The sequence below is a fragment of the Emys orbicularis genome, chromosome 15 (genome assembly GCF_028017835.1).
Source record: "Emys orbicularis isolate rEmyOrb1 chromosome 15, rEmyOrb1.hap1, whole genome shotgun sequence".
Lineage (NCBI taxonomy): Eukaryota > Metazoa > Chordata > Testudines > Emydidae > Emys > Emys orbicularis.
Window position 1 is genome coordinate 22,009,830 of NC_088697.1, and position 15,934 is coordinate 22,025,763.

The 15,934-nt window shown below is 51.7% G+C and overlaps 1 protein-coding gene across 1 annotated transcript in view; it reads left to right on the top strand.

Annotated features, from left to right (window-relative positions):
* Window positions 1–15,714, top strand: part of ST14 (ST14 transmembrane serine protease matriptase) — a 49,875-nt gene extending 34,161 nt beyond the window's left edge. Inside the window, exons 8-19 of the mRNA XM_065417185.1 lie at window positions 170–309; window positions 705–802; window positions 2,025–2,134; window positions 3,683–3,813; window positions 4,883–4,987; window positions 8,635–8,742; window positions 10,233–10,346; window positions 10,762–10,884; window positions 11,854–12,040; window positions 13,488–13,762; window positions 14,432–14,568; window positions 15,553–15,714. Of these exons, the coding sequence (XP_065273257.1) occupies window positions 170–309; window positions 705–802; window positions 2,025–2,134; window positions 3,683–3,813; window positions 4,883–4,987; window positions 8,635–8,742; window positions 10,233–10,346; window positions 10,762–10,884; window positions 11,854–12,040; window positions 13,488–13,762; window positions 14,432–14,568; window positions 15,553–15,714 (1,690 nt within the window). The remainder of the gene's footprint in view (window positions 1–169; window positions 310–704; window positions 803–2,024; window positions 2,135–3,682; window positions 3,814–4,882; window positions 4,988–8,634; window positions 8,743–10,232; window positions 10,347–10,761; window positions 10,885–11,853; window positions 12,041–13,487; window positions 13,763–14,431; window positions 14,569–15,552) is intronic.
* The last annotated feature ends 220 nt before the right edge of the window (window positions 15,715–15,934 follow it).

Sequence of the window (15,934 nt, forward strand, 5' to 3'; positions counted from 1 at the left end):
GCTGATAGTGTCCCTTTAAATCTGGGATTATCTTTTCTGGGGCGGGGTAGGGACTCTACGTGGTGGGGAAGGGGAATGCCAAGCAGTGAAGAGGGCATAACTTGGCAACTGAGCTCCTGTCTCTGCTCCGTTCCATCGCGTGGCGCTCTCTGTGCTTCCTTCCTCCCAGGCTGTGCGGCAGTTACCCTCCGTCCTACAACCTGACCTTCCTGTCCTCCCAGAATGTCATGCTGGTCATGCTGATCACCAACGCTGAGGGGCGGAACCCTGGCTTCAAGGCGGAGTTCTTCCAGCTCCCGAAGCCTACAAGTAAGTAGGGGGCTCGGGAAAGCCCCCCCTCTTGTGGAGGTGGGGAAGGGAGAAGCCAGGTGCTTGTGATGATGCTGCCAATTGCACAGGAGTCCCTTAGAAGCAGGTCTCTTCCTGGCTCTCAGAAGCTCTTGTCTTACCCACAGTGCACTTGGCTTCTTTAATGATGCCCCCTAAGGAGAAGGGGGAAGGAATTATGTTGGATTAGCTGGGAAGACCACCTAATTGGTCTCCTGGGTTCTATCCACGCCTTGGAGTGGAGCCGGTATCTCCAGAGATTGGCTTAACCTCGTTAAAGGCTGCTCTGCCTGTGTCTGTTCCTGCCTCGGGTAATAGCCGATCACTGCTTTTGGAAGCCCTGGCATCTTGATTTCCTTTTCCTGCTTGTCTTCTAGCCTGCAGCAAGACTTTGACAGGAGAAAGTGGAAACTTCACCACCCCTTACTACCCAGCCCACTATCCACCCAACATGGATTGTGTCTGGAACATAGAGGTGAGAGCACGGGACGGACCCTTCTGCCTAGCGTGGATTGATAGAAGTGGGAGGTGGAGGCGGCCAGTTGGGGTCAGCTTAGCCCATTGTTAAAGTCATGGCAGTGAGTTCGGCAGGTGATTGCTAAGGCCAAGAGGTTAGCAGGCTTCCCAGAAGGATTTGGGGGTGAGGATAGATTTTTTTTTTTTTTTTTTTTTTTTTTTTTAAGGCGCCTAGCTCCCGTTGACTTTCATCCCCCTCGGTATTGTATGTGAATAATAGTACTGGCTCCGGCTTTACACAGGGCATAAGGGACCTCGGGGAACAAGCCAGCCTCTGATGGATGGGGTAGGAAGAAACTTCTGCCGTGGGCAGGTTATTCCACTGGAGTTGGTTCTTGTACTTTCCTCCGAAGCATCTGCTACTGGCCACCATGGGGGATGGGATGGGATGCTGGAGATGATGGGCCCTGGGTTGACTTGATTTGTCCATTTCTGTGTTGGTTTCTCCCCTCTGTCAATGTCCCCTACCTTGCTTTGGTCAGTCCTTGTTCCGAATGACTCTAGCGGTGTCATGAGGCTTTTCCCTGACCATTCGCATCTTTCCTCTGAAACTGACCAGGTGAGCTGGGCGATGGGTAACTCCTGTAGCAACACCTGGCTCTATGCGGCTAGGACTAAAGCTACGGCTTGCCTGGCAACCCATGGGAGCTGTCCAGAGTAAACTACAGGTGGTAGATTGTCTGACTGGCCCGGTCTCTGTTGTGAATCAGGTTTGAAAAGCTCTGCATGCCCCCCCCCCCTTTGTGATGCTCTCCACTTTCTTGGGGGTGCGGTGTCTTCTCCCCAACGAAATGCTGGCTAGCTTTCCCCTGGGGAGGAGTCCCTTATGGCCCAGCTCTGCTGTCACTCCCTCCCAGGGCCACTGCCTGCAGCCTGGTGGCGGGACCCTGGTTTAAACAGGAATTTCAAAGACCTGCAGAGGCAAAAGAATGCCCCCCACTGAGGCAGGGAGGCACAGAGCACTGTGAAAATGCCAAGGATTATTTGTGATTTTTATTATTGTTCTGCTCCGGCCTTTCCTCATGGACTCGTCTTCTGCCCCCCCAAATCTCACCCATCTTCCGTCTAAATTGGTGTCTCTCTCCCTTTTCTGATCGCCAAAGGAGGAAGGAAGAGAAACCAGTTCCCCACTCTCACTCGCCTCTCACTGACTCTGCTGCCTCTTGTCTCACCCCTCTCAGGTCCCCCCTACAAAGAACGTGAAGGTGCGTTTCAACCTGTTCTACGTATTGGAACCTGGCGTCCCGGTCGGTTCCTGCACCAAGGATTATGTGGAGATCAGCAATACAAAGTAAGTGCTGGGCAATGTGACATGACTCGGAGGCACAGGCTGGGGACCGATGAAACAAAGGGAGGCAAATTAACTGTGGAACTCACTGCCATAGGGTCATTGAGGCCAAGAATTTAGCAAGATTCCAAATGGGATTGGGCATTTATATTGTTTACAATAATCCCCAGAGCTGCTATAGCAAATGCTAACAGATTCTGGAAGGGATATAAAACCTCATGCTTCTGGGTTTAAGCCAATAACTATTGAGGATTAGGGTGAGACCTTCGTGGGGGCAGGTTATCTCACACTTTCCTCTGAAGTCCCTGGCATTGGCCGCTGTCGGAGATGGGATACTGGACTGGATGGACCAGGTGTCTGATCCAGTCTGGCAGTTCCTATGTCCCATAGAGAATGGTGGGATTACACTATTGCTGCTGTGAGAAGCTGGCTTGTTGCCCATCACTGGGGATCACGGCCTAGTGGCTATAGCTGGGGGTTACTCTACTTGGATTTCAACATCAGATGCTGTCTCCAAAGCTAACCACTGTCAGATGCCGGTTAGGAATCCAGATAGGACTGTTCTTCTTTCTGTTCACACCGAGCAGCCCTGTGCTTTCAACCTCAGTAAATGTCCTAAAAGAGAAGCACAAAAGTGAAGTGGAGAAGGGGAGTGGTTGGTGTGTGAGTCATCTGAAACGAATACGCAATGGCAAACTTAAAGGTGCAGTGTGCAGAAAGCAAGATCAGCTATGTACGCTACAAGGACAACTTGGTTACGTTAGTTTTCTGTTAATTTGTTAATGGAATTGAAAGCCACACCTGCTTGCTGCTTTGCAATGCAACAACTCCTGCAAAAATAATTCATGGTTTAAAAAGTTTTAATAGAAGTGAGCTATCTTGTTGAGTGCTTGGGTCAGCTCTCTAGGGCTAACCACCCTTTTGGAAATGTGGGGGAGATCAGAATCTAAATCCGGACCCTTGGTAGCACTTGTGTTGTGGTAGCACTGAGGAGTCCCAGCCAGGGACTAGGACCCCATTGTGCCAGGCGCTGTACACACACACACAACAAAGTGCCCCAAGGGGCTTACAATCTGAGTATAAAACAAGAGACAACAGGTGGATCCAGGCAGCCGGGGAAGCACAAGGAAGCAATGTGACCTTGCTGGTCAGCATGAGGGGCAGTGGTCTCTCAGCACACCAGCTACCAACAATTGTCAAGATCTTTGCAGGCCCTTATATCTTGCATGGGCCATATCAAACAGCCCCCTTCTCGCCACCGATCTAAGCACCCCGACTTTGAAATCCAGGTCTCAACTTTGCAGCTCTGCAGTTCGGGGCGAGGCATCTAAATCTGGCACCTGGCATGGAGCCATGGTCACCCCGCTAATCCATGCTGGGGTCAGCCCTTGTTTAGAGTGAGTGGGAGTGAGAAGACCCTGTTGGTGTCCTAGGTTGATGGACGTATGTGAGACACAGAGAGGAAATTGCCTTTTTCTACTGGTGAGGGAGGGACCCTCTCTTCTGTACTGTAACAGTTCCTAAATCTGTGCTGTCCTCCCCTCCCGCCAGGTACTGTGGAGAGCGCTCCCAGTTTGTGGTGGCAAGTAACAGCAACAAAATCACGGTCCGGTTCCATTCAGACCAGTCGTACGCAGACACTGGCTTCTCGGCAGAGTTCCTGTCTTACGATTCCAGTGACCGTAAGTTGAAGTCCAGATGCTGTGAACTTTCAGGGGAATGGGCTTATTTTCTTAGCTGCTGAGGAAGGAGGGATGCAGCTGGGTTATTGGTCTGCCCTTTGACCCCTGGAGGGTTTGGGTGGGAAATGAAATGAGTTGTGGTGATGGATGTGCATAGCCCAGCTGGGCCATCACATCTTGGGAAGGACACCTGCTTGCTTGGCTTATTGCTGTAGTTGCTCTATAAGCTGGGTGGCATGCATTCGTTGTTCACTGATAAAATCCCGGGAATTCTATATGTACCTATTTGCACATCCCTTTTTTTTTTCTAGTGCAATTCTGAGGCAAATGCAAGGTTCTGGCCCTTTTTTAACAATAACCTGAACTGGACCACCCCAAATGCTGGGAAAGTACTGAGCCAGATCTGAATTTTGTTACTGTAAATGGGCCAAAGGAAATCCTGGCTCGAATTTAATGAGACCACCCCAGGTTGCAAGGCCTTAGGCATCGAGGGTATTTGAGTGAAAAGAGTAACTCCTCTTCACTGGGAATAAGTAGCAGATTGTTGTAGTCACTGGACCCAGCACTAGAGGGAGACATAGAATCATAGAAGTGTAGGACTGGAAAGGCACTCGAGAGGTCTTCTAGACCAGTCCCCTGCACTTGATGATCAGACTCACTGAATCCACGAGGTACAGATACACTTGAGCTTTGGGGAAGTCCGGATCAGGATCCAGTCTGTCGTTCGAACCTTGTCTCTCAAGTTTGTTCTTACATAATGTCTCATTTTGGCTTCTTCATGCCAAGTGTCCAGTGGGTGGAAACAGACGTGGTGAGATGCAAGCACAGGATAGAATAGCCCATCCAGGTCTAGGAACATCCCGGTGCAGGAAGCAGTGGGTTATCTCTGGAAAATCCACTCCACTCACACAGGAGCATTCACCCACGCTGGTCCAGATGTTGTGTCCTCAGTGCAGCATGTGGGTTCAGAGAAATGGACACACCGAAAACTGAATGCAAGAGGAGTTGATGGTTATTGGCAAGGCTAATGCATGTTGCACCTTTTCTCTTTCTCCCTTGTTGCCTGCAGCCTGTCCTGGCAAGTTCACCTGCAACACTGGCCGCTGCATTGATAAAGTCATGCGCTGCGACGGCTGGATGGACTGCACGGATTCCAGCGACGAGCGCTCCTGCAGTAAGTCCTTCCTTTGGATTCTCTAGGCAGGGCCATGTGGTGGGACAGAGAGGTCTCTCTGGAATGTCAGCAAGTGGGAGGTTTCAGAGTAGCAGCCGTGTTAGTCTGTATCCGCAAAAAGAACAGGAGTACTTGTGGCACCTTAGAGACTAACAAATTTATTAGAGCATAAGCGTTCGTGGGCTACAGCCCACTTCTTCGGATGCATCCGAAGAAGTGGGCTGTAGCCCACGAACGCTTATGCTCTAATAAATTTGTTAGTCTCTAAGGTGCCACAAGTACTCCTGTTCTTTTAGCAAGTGGGAGGGAACTCCTGACTTGCTCAGGGCTCCCCCAAGTGGACAGATTGGGATAATGCATCAGGGCTGGGGGCTGAAGGCAGTTCTTGGTAGTCCAGCCGCAGGGCTGGAGGTTAGCCAGACTGGGGTGTCTTTTAGAACCTGTGCATCCTAAGCCACAAGAATTACCCTTTACGGAGAGAGATCTCGGTAGGGAAAGTCCTTTCTTGATTGCTGGGCCCAGCAATCCCCTCTGGCAGCTTGCAGAGTTGCTGTCTTGCTGGAGATGAATTTAGACATGGGTTATAAGTCCAACGCTGTCTCAGGCTAGGTCTACACTACAGCGGGGGGTCGACCTAAGATACGCAACTTCAGCTACGTGAATAGCGTAGCTGAAGTGGCGTATTTTAGGTCGACTTACCTGGCTGTGAGGACGGCGGCAAGTCGACCGCTGCCGCGCCGCCGTCGACTCTGCTACCGCCTCTTGCCGCGGTGGATTTCCGGAGTCGACGGCAGAGCCATCGGGGATCGATTTTATCGCGTCTTCACTAGACGCGATAAGTCGATCCCCCGATAGACCGATTGCTACCCGCCGATCCGGCGGGTAGTGAAGACCTGCCCTCAGTGGCTCTGGTTGCCTGCTGCGTGATCTGTGGAGTGCACCACCAGCAGAGCCTACCAGCCGGGCTGCCGAGCTTTTGGGTGATGGCTCTACCACAGCTCTACACGGGCTACTTCAGCTCTGCACGTGCGTAGCAACTGATGCAAAGGTGTCGGTGCTGCTGCTGTTCCTATCATTCAACGGGAGTGAAAATGGATCTTGATGCAGCTGCCTTCAGCCCAGCACCCAGCTGACTGAGTTGATCTGAACCTTGAACACTGGGGACATGGGGTGTGTGTGTGGGTGTTGGTGTGTGTGGGGAGTGTCTCTCTCCAAAGATCAGGCCTTCCGGTGCTGTGGCTTTTTGTTGAAGATCTGAATCTGACTGTGAGTCAGGCTGGTCTTCCCCTTTTCATGGAGGAAAGTCAAACCCTGGCCTGGTCCCCACTAAGCCCCCACTTCGGACTAAGGTACGCAAATTCAGCTACGTTAATAACGTAGCTGAATTCGAAGTACCTTAGTCCGAACTTACCGCGGGTCCAGACGCGGCAGGCAGGCTCCCCCGTCGATGCCGCGTACTCCTCTCGCCGAGCTGGAGTACCGGCGTCGACGGCGAGCACTTCCGGGATCGATCCGGGATCGATTTATCGCGTCTAAACCAGACGCGATAAATCGATCCCAGAACATCGATTGCCTGCCGCCGGACCCTCCGGTAAGTGTAGACGTACCTCCTGCTGGCTTGGGGAACACCCCTGTCCAACTAGCATCAAGCTCCCAGTGGAAACTGTTTCCTCCCCCAACCTTCAGCCCGGTGGAGATAAGGAACAATCAGCGGCTTGATCGGTCTGGAATCCCTTTATAGTTCGTGAGCCTTCATTCTTATTGTTGTTAATCTCCCTGCAAAGAGCCAATGCCAGGTGACTTTCACTCACTAACCTCCCTCCGACCACTGCCTGTTGGGAGATTTTCTGCCGTTTAATCCTTGCTGATGCTGCTTTGTGGTCCCAACCACCTGGCCCCTGCATGCCCTAGGGGGCTGGCGTACCTGCACGCATTTCATTACATTTCATGACCTGTCATGCTCAGGGCACTACAGTGCTGTTTATAGCTCCTTCCTAGGCAGAGCATGGGAGTGTGTGTGTGTTTGTGGATTCATTTTTGTCTCTCTGATTAATATATAATCCCACAGATAATGTCATTAGCCATGGCCTAGAGTCAATGAGAGGAGATTGGAGCCCCTGGCTCAGGTCTCGTTGTACTAAATGACAGGACTCAACTCCCTTGGGATGAAAGTGGTGTGCTCCCGGCCCATGGGTGCTCGCTGCCCCCCTGGGGCGATGAGTGGGTGCTCGGGCTGCCCGGGTGTGTACTCAATCCCAGGCTCTTTTTGAGTGAAAAATCTGTTCTCCGGTTCTTCTTTGTTCCCTCACCCTACAAACGCATCAGGCTCTGTCTGTGCTACTGAGTGTGACCAGTTAGTGACATAGTCAGCTCAAAACACGTTTACTGCCCTCTCAGTAGCCATTGGCAGCTGAGTCTTGTCTCGCTTGGAACACGATTGACTTTCTGTAATGGCTTTGGCTGGTGTTGCTTCCTCCTGACTCTTCCAGTGCATCCCAGAGTGCATTGCTCCATGTGCTTCTGGTGTCAGTCTGTGCGCAAGTTTGCTGGGCACTCAGTCCTCTGCTGAGGCATGATGGGATAGCTGCCCAGATTTTCCCAGAATGCACTGGGGCAAACGCTTAAACAGTATGGCTGGTGAGGATACCCAAACTGCATGGAAAAAGCTGCTGCCAGGGTGCCACTCAGCCAGGTTTGTCGTAACCCGCTCACATGAAGATGTTGCAAACTGGCTACCAAAATATGTCTGTGCGTGTTGCCAGTCCCTCGGGCATTTGCAGGGCACCGATCCCCTATGGTATCTGGCACCATGTATGTGAGGCTGATGCCAAGTGCCGAACTGGCCAATGACTGGCAAGCTGGAATGGCCAGTTGTTGCAGAAGGTTCCATCTCATCCAAATGCTCAGCCCCAGATGTTGAGCCAGTCTTGGTCTGAGGGACTAAACATCTGTCCCCATTTGATGTTAGACTGGCTCCTGTTTCTCCTCCTTAAGGGTGCAATTGAAAGGTTCTTTGTGGCTTTGAAGATCCGCCTTGGTGTCCCCAAGTTATGGGAGCTGCAGGCTCTCCCTGTACAGTCAGTCGTTCTGGCTCTTCTGTTTCTCAGGAAGGGGCCCAGCCTGGGAGACTGCTAAGCACATTCAGCTCCCGCGGGTGGAGATGCACCACCCAGGGCCATGTCCAAAGTGTATTCTGGGCATGTCTCCAATGGAGAGAGACCTGCTGAAATGTCACTGTCTGAAACCCATTACCAGCCTGTAGTTGTGTATTGTACCGGTGAGCGATGGCATCGGTGCATCATCTAACGCAGGGGTAGGCAACCTATGGCACGCGTGCTGAAGGCGGCACACAAGCTGATTTTTCAGTGGCACTCACACTGCCCGGGTCCTGGCCACCCGTCCAGGGGGCTCTGCATTTTAATTGAATTTTAAATGAAGCTTCTTAAACATTTTAAAAACCTTATTTACTTTACATACAACAATAGTTTAGTTATGTATTATAGACTTATGGAAAGAGACCTTCTAAAAACATTACATTGTATTACTGGCACACGAAACCTTAAATTATAGTGAATAAATGAAGACTCGGCACACCACTTCTGAAAGGTTGCTGACCCCTGATCTAACGTCTCCCCTTCCTTCCCCAGATTGCACCAAGGAGCAGTTCAGGTGTGATAACGGCTGGTGCAAGCCACGCTTCTGGCTCTGCGACGGTGTGAATGATTGTGGGGACAACAGTGATGAGCTGCAATGCAGTAAGTGACTCGCCTGTTGCTTCGCCCCACGCTGAGACCAGGCCGTTAAGTCACGGTGTTGAAGGCCAGAAGAGACCTCCAGAACATCTGGGCTGACCTCCTGTATAGTCCAGGCCACTAACACCCCCACCCACCTAGTCAACAACCACAATTAGACCAATGTATTACAGCCCTCAGGAGAATAAACTAATGTGTGCCGCAGACAGAGAACAGGAGGGACTGAGACCTGACAATGTGTGAAAAACACTGGTGGGAAGAGTGTTAGAGCTGGTGAGGTGAGAGCTAGATCTGACTCTAGCTGCAATTGGGGTGACTCTGTGTTTAGTTTGAACTGGTTTTAACAAAGAGAGGGAGGATCAGCTTTGCCTGCAAAAAAATAAATAAATATAAAATTAGAGTAACTGACTGGAGCTAGATTAATATTTGCACTTTTCCCACAGAAAAGCAAGAGTTTTATAATAACTTATTTAGATTTAAAAAAAAAGTTTCCTATCCCATGTTCTGGGTGCCCTCACATAATTCATCCATACAATAAATGCAATTAAATTAAATGCCAACCGTATTAAAATCAGTGCTGCAGGAACTCTGCTGCCAGCCAGCTACTAACCTTCTGCGTGATCTAGGAAATGCACCTCAACCAGACCCTTTCAAAGGAGGCGTCTTTTGCAAAGCACCTGGAAAGTTGCCAAATTCAGGCTATTTGGGACAAAGTAGCGGTATTATAAGGGGCTGTGTAAGGAATAAGTAGGCTTGGAAGGGTTGGATTTTTGTAAATGTCAATTTCATCGTACACTCAAAACTGAGGAACAACTATTTCCATCGATTGACGATCAAAACTGACAGAGGCGCAAAGTAAGAAAAATGCTGCTTGGGAACGTATTCGAGTTTTGATTCAAGGACATTTTACTTTACATAATTGGACAGGGGGTGTTGACAATTTGTGTTCTTTTATAAAGTTGTAACTTTCTGAATCTCAAAGTCTGGTGTTCAATAACTATTGCCTGACTCCAGCCCCCGTTTCCAGCCCCTCAAAATTTAAATCAATGAAAATTTGGGGGGAGGGGAGGAATGCTGAAACAAGTAATTTTGCATGCCTGTGAAAATTTAACTTGATAGCTCAAAAAAAAAAAAGCTTAAAAATAAACATTGGAATGACAAATCAATAAAAATGGGAATTCTGCCAAGCCTGGGATAACATCAATGTTTTGTGGGAAAGGGGAGAAAGAAAAGAGCAGATTCGTAGGAGGAGATGGAGAAAGAAACAGAGGGGAAATAGAGCATGAGCGTTGGGTTAAAGGTAAGAGGTGTTAGTCTAAGCTAGAGAACCACAGGGTCTGTCTGCGTCCTGCAGCCTCAGTAAGGAAGCTCCTTTATATCCCTGCAAGCATGGTCCTGTCTCCTCCATCAGGCGGGTCGCTTAAAGCTGGATCTTTGGCACTTTGTGCCCTTTTTGCTGTTTCTGAGCAGCGGCTGCTTCCTCTTTCTCCCAGAATGCCCAGATAAGAACTTCAAGTGCCGCAACGGGAAATGCATCCCTGAAAACCAGAAATGTGATGGCAAGGATGACTGCGGGGACGGGAGCGACGAGGGCACCTGCAGCAAAGGTGAGGACGGGCTGGGGAGGAGAGTCTTGAAATGGGCACGCTTATTAGCAAGACCCGCGTGAGCCTCCTGCAGGCCCCCAGCATGGGGCCACAAACAGGGCTTCCGTTTGCGGGAAATCTGTGGAACCACGACAACGTGCCAAGAGGGGGATCTCAAAGCCACGACACAGGGACACGGGTGGGATTCCCGTGGGAGCTGCATGTCACTGGTGTCGCATATACCAGCAAAACCATGTAGCTGAAACGCCGAGAGGCTCATATCGTCCTCACGACCTTCTCCTGGGAAGGAGCCTAAAAGGCAGTCCCAGACAACATTCCTCCCGGCCTCAGCATCCTCCCCAGGAGCTAGTGCCTGGGGGGTTACCCAGCATGGTGCCATCTGGGGCTAACGCTTCTCCCTTTGGCCTGCCTGCAGTGGAGTCCATCTCCTGCACGGATTACACCTACAAGTGCCGCAGCAGCGGGTGCGTGAGCAAGACCAACCCTGAGTGCGATGGGACGAAGGACTGTGCTGATAACTCAGACGAGGAGCACTGTGGTGGGTGATGCCCCTTCTTGGTGCTGGTGTGGTGGCTGGCACTCCCCTAAGTCAGGGTTTAGATCCTGAGTCCTGCTAATTATTTTATGGAGTTGGAAAGGGAGGTTGGAGGAGGGTGGGGATATGGACGTACAGTGAAACCCCGCTATAACACGATGATTCGATCGCGATAAATGCAGGGTCGCGGTATAGCGGGGTTACCAAAATTTTACCATTTCAAGCCGGTCAGTTTCAAGCTGGTCAATTTCTCTTGGGCAGAGAGTAGGGGAGAGGTGCAAGGGGCAGAGGAGGAGCGAGGAGCAGCTGGGGAGGAGAATGGCTCTTCCCGCCAAAAGGAGAAGTGGAGGTAGAGGGGAAGAGGCAGTGGGGAAGGCACATTCCTTTTTTTGTTTTTCTTCAGCGGCGCTCGGGCCGCATTTGTGTGTGTGTGTGTGTGTGTGTGCGTGTGTGCGCGCGCTTCAGCGGCGCTCCAGCCGCTTTTTCTTTTTTCTTTTTTTTTTGGTGCTTCAGCGGCGCTCCGGCCCGTGTTGTTTTTGTTTTTGTTTTTGTTTTTGTTTTTTGTTGCGCTTGGGGTGGCGGGAGCCTTATGATCGCGTTATAGCCGAACTCGCGTTATCGCGGGGTTTCCCTGTATTGTGCCTTTTGGAACTGATTTGTTTTGCTAGGGAATAGCCAGACTGTCATCAAGAAGTTGAGGTGATGGTTTGATCTTTGTTTTTAAATTAAAAAGTTTATGTAGGACCTACACAAATGCTTTTATTCACACACTGCTGACTCTGCCACTACAGTTCGCAAACTCTATTCCCACTGCAGTGATAACTCTAATGATCAGTTGCCAAAGCGATTGGCGGCATCAGCACCATTAAATAGATTCCCCAAGGATAGAGCAGGGGTCTGACGAGATTGAGAGCAGGTAACTAACAGGAGTGGTCTCTTTTCTCCGGTCTTTCTCTCACTCTCCCATCTCAGACTGTGGGATCCGCTCTTACAGCAAGAAGACCCGGATCGTCGGCGGGCAGAACTCAGAAGTGGGCGAGTGGCCGTGGCAGGTCAGCCTGCACGTGAAAGGCCAGGGGCACATCTGTGGGGCCTCGCTGATATCGGACAAGTGGCTGGTGTCCGCAGCACACTGTTTCCGAGAAGAGGGGCAAATCAGGTTGGTGGGTCTGGTGGGATTGGGTCTCTGCTGCTCTCTAGGGTTGGGCAGTCTCGGTGCCATGTCAGACACGCGCGTGGAGGGTAGGAATTGCTATAGCAGATCAGACCAATGGGCTCTTTGGCCTAGTATCCTTCCACCAATGGAGGCCAGTACCAGCTGCTTCAGAGGAAGGCATAACTAACACATGCATACGCTTCCCCCTGCCCGTAAGGGAATAACCGAGAATGTTCTCTCTAAAGGGGAGTTTACTCTGATGCATAGGGGATGCTTCTTTTCCTCCCAACAATTCAGTGGACGCTTTGAATCCTGTACTGGGCCGGCTCCAACCCCGTCATTATCAGATGGCAGCCTCTATCGACTGCCCTCCAGATTGATGGGGATGATGAGTGCGCTGCCACTGGTCATGCTCGTTAGGTGGGATCCTCGACTCCTCTCCCGCATCCTGTTGTGGCTGGTAGTTCTTAGCAAGCGGTGGCTCAGCCATTGGACTGCTGGGGGACCCTGCCACGCTTAGAGAAATGGAAGGGTGTGAGTTTATCATCATCTCGCTGGTCACAGCTGTTTAAACTGCATCTCGGGCTCACCTTCCAGGTGGTTTGCAGTAGGTGCTCTGGTGTTCCAGGAAGCAGCAACTCAAGGATGATCTAGTCCTGCCAAGTTAGGACACCTGGGGTCTATTTCCAGCTCTGCACCTGATTCTGACGGTGGGTGGGACCCTTAATTTCTCTGTGCCCGTCTGTGAAATGGGGATAATACCCACCCTTGTGAAGAGCTGTGAGAGGTTTTTGGGTGCCATGGAAGCATACAGTAGTGGCATTGTGCCGTGTGTATTCTGGTAGGGAGCTTTGCAGGGAAGCTCCATGTTCCACCAAATAGCCCGGCAGCCACAACGGAGCTCTGAGGGACTCCTGGGAGCCCTATGGGGCTGGTCAGAAAATGGGCACTCTTTCCCCCCATGGCGAAATGAAAAAATCAAAATGGGTACCTCATGGGAGTTGTAGATTGGCTGCCTTATGCTCCTGTTCCTTCTAGGCCGGGTTATCTGGTCAGGCTACATCTCTGCACCCCTGATAATGGGGGCAGGTCGTTGCATCATGGGAATCCGTGACTGTAGTGCATCATGGGAGATGTAGTCTGTCTGCGGAGCCCAAACCATAGAGGAGAATGGGGGCAGAGGTACCTGAACTACTACTCCCATGAGGCTTCGTGACAGTATAGCCCAAAGAGTCCTAATTCAGTTTTCAGGCACTTGTTTGTTTGACCAGAAACCAGACGTTTCCATGGAAAACAAACGCTATTTTATGGAAACGCGGTTAGTTGAAAACCCAATTTTCTGTTTAAAAAAAAAAAAATGTTTGCTGGAAAACTTTTTCCCAGTCCAAACCCTGTCCTAGAGCCGTCTCCAGTTTCACCCCGCGTCACCCTGTGGCATGTCTCTGTGCAGGTACTCGGACCCCAAGCTGTGGACGGCCTTTCTAGGGCTTCACGACCAGAGCGACCGTAATAACAAGATGGTGCAAGAGCGGAGCATCAAGAGCATCATCTCCAACTCCCAATTCAACGACTTCACCTACGACTACGACATCGCTGTGCTGGAGCTGCAGAGTCCTGTCACCTTCACCACCTCTGTCCAGCCCGTCTGCCTGCCCGATGCCACCCATGACTTCCCTTCTGGCAAGGAAATCTGGGTGACCGGATGGGGGGCCACCGCGGAAGGAGGTGAGGGGGTCACCTGGGAAGGGGTGAGGGAGGTGGGACTGGATGCCTGTATTTGTTCTGGGTGCACTGGATGCCACTTGGCTGATCAATGCGTAGCCTGAGTGGGGAGGGGGAGAGCCTACAAGGTCTTGGTAGATCCTCGCCTCATTGGAAACTCATTTAATCCATAGGCCACCATTGTGGGGGCCCTGTGCTGAGAATGAAGGCGTGTTTCCAGCAGCTGAGAGAGGGGGTGTTTTGGGACTGTCTGGAGTGAGTCCAGAGTCTGCTGCCAGACTTCCCCCTCAGCCTGTGCCACACACGGTGCCCCCAGCCCTTGTAGCTGGTTTTGGATCCTCTTGCTGGGAGAAAGTGGGCTCCCGTCAGGAGCCTGGGATGCAGTGGGGGGGGGGAGAGGTCGGGGCGCGGCTGGCGGTCAGTGGTGGGATTGAATCCGACAGGAAGGGAGGTGTCTCTGGGGCACAGCTGGGTTCTGATGGCTGGAGTTTGGGACTGGGAGGTTGGGGGGGGGGGGGGCTCGCTTTGGGGGAGGGGGAGAAGGGAGCATGTTGGTGAGGAGAGCACTTGTCTGCTCGTAACCCTCAGGGCGCTGAGGATTAGGAGTTGGCGCATGTGCTGTCCACCCCAGACTCTATGCATGGAGGGGACTCCCATCTCTGGTCCTTGTAGGTGTTGGTGCCACCATCCTGCAGAAGGCGTCGATTCGGGTGATTAACCAGACCATTTGCAACACACTGCTGACCAACCAGATAACATCGCGTATGATGTGTGTGGGGTTCCTGACGGGGGGTATCGATGCCTGCCAGGTAGGGGCCTCTGGGTTTGGAAGGGATTTGACCAGATTGTGCTGAAACCCCAGGAAGCGGGGGTAGCCCTTTCTTAGCAAGTTGGGTCCAACACGGTGGCTTACTTTGTATCTCCATCAGCCCTGGTGCATTCTGGATACTGAGGCAGTCTCTCTCCTAGGGGAGATTTTATTTCCTTAGTGTTAATTAATGGGAATTGCTGATGTTTTTCTTTAACACCCCGTTCTTTGGAGGGGAGGGGTGTGCGGGAGGCGTTATTTGGCTCTGGATCCAGATTTTCAAAGCATGGGTCACCTCCATTTGCTTGTCAGTTTTCATCCGGCCCTGGCTCGCTAGTGCTGGAAAGCTGTTGCTATCTGATAGCTGTTTGCCTGACTCCTCTGGCCTACCTGCCCGGAGCCCCCGTCTTTACCCGCATTGCTGGTGGTCTCCTGAGGAGAGGCCAAGGACTCAATGAGCCCTGAGGCTGAACTCCCCTGCCTCAGCCAAGGGTCAAGATGAGGGCCGAGAGGGCGCTTAGTGTTGCTGCCTGCATAACAGGTTGCCAAGACGGTTCTACTCACCAGCGTGAAATTCGCTGGAAGACGGGACTCCCGTTCCCCAAATACCATCAAGGTCCCAAAGGGAGGGGAGAAACTGAAAGAGAAAGTTAATGCAAACATCAAGGAGCTTCAGAGACTCTTACCTCCTGCAAAGTCTTTTTAGGTGAAAAAACAAACCACCTAGGAAAGTCCCATGTGAAAACTTCATCAACTTACAGTGACGGTCGATCACCCTCCTACTTCCTACCCTACCTCTAAACACAGTCGCGTGGAAATGACCAGTGGACGTAACTTCTAGAAACATTTCACGTCCCTTACGAATTCCTTCATTTGGTTAATAACTGTATGTGGGCAGGGGCTCGTTTCTGTGCTCAAAATGGAGGAAGAGCCCGAGGTGGGAGGGGATTAGCCTGTTTTAACCTGCGGTTCCGTTTCCATGCAGGGGGACTCAGGCGGGCCGTTGGTTAGCGTGGAGAACAGCAACAGGCTGTTTCTGGCCGGCGTGGTCAGCTGGGGAGACGGCTGCGCCCAGCGGAACAAGCCAGGAGTCTACACTCGGGTCTCCAAGCTGCGGGACTGGATCAAGCAGCACACGGGGATCTAGGAGGGATCCAGCGAGGGGCTCTCGATCCGGATGGACACGCAGGGCGGGCGGCGCCTCTCACGTTCTGCTCTGGGTCTCTTTCAAGCCCGTGGTTGAAGACACTCCCAGCTGATGTGAAGGGAATCGTGTGTGTGTGTGTGTGTGTCGTTTCCTCCCCACCCCCATGGGACTGGACCAGCGGGACGCCTGCCCTGTTCGAAGGCATGTGGGGGAGGAGTGG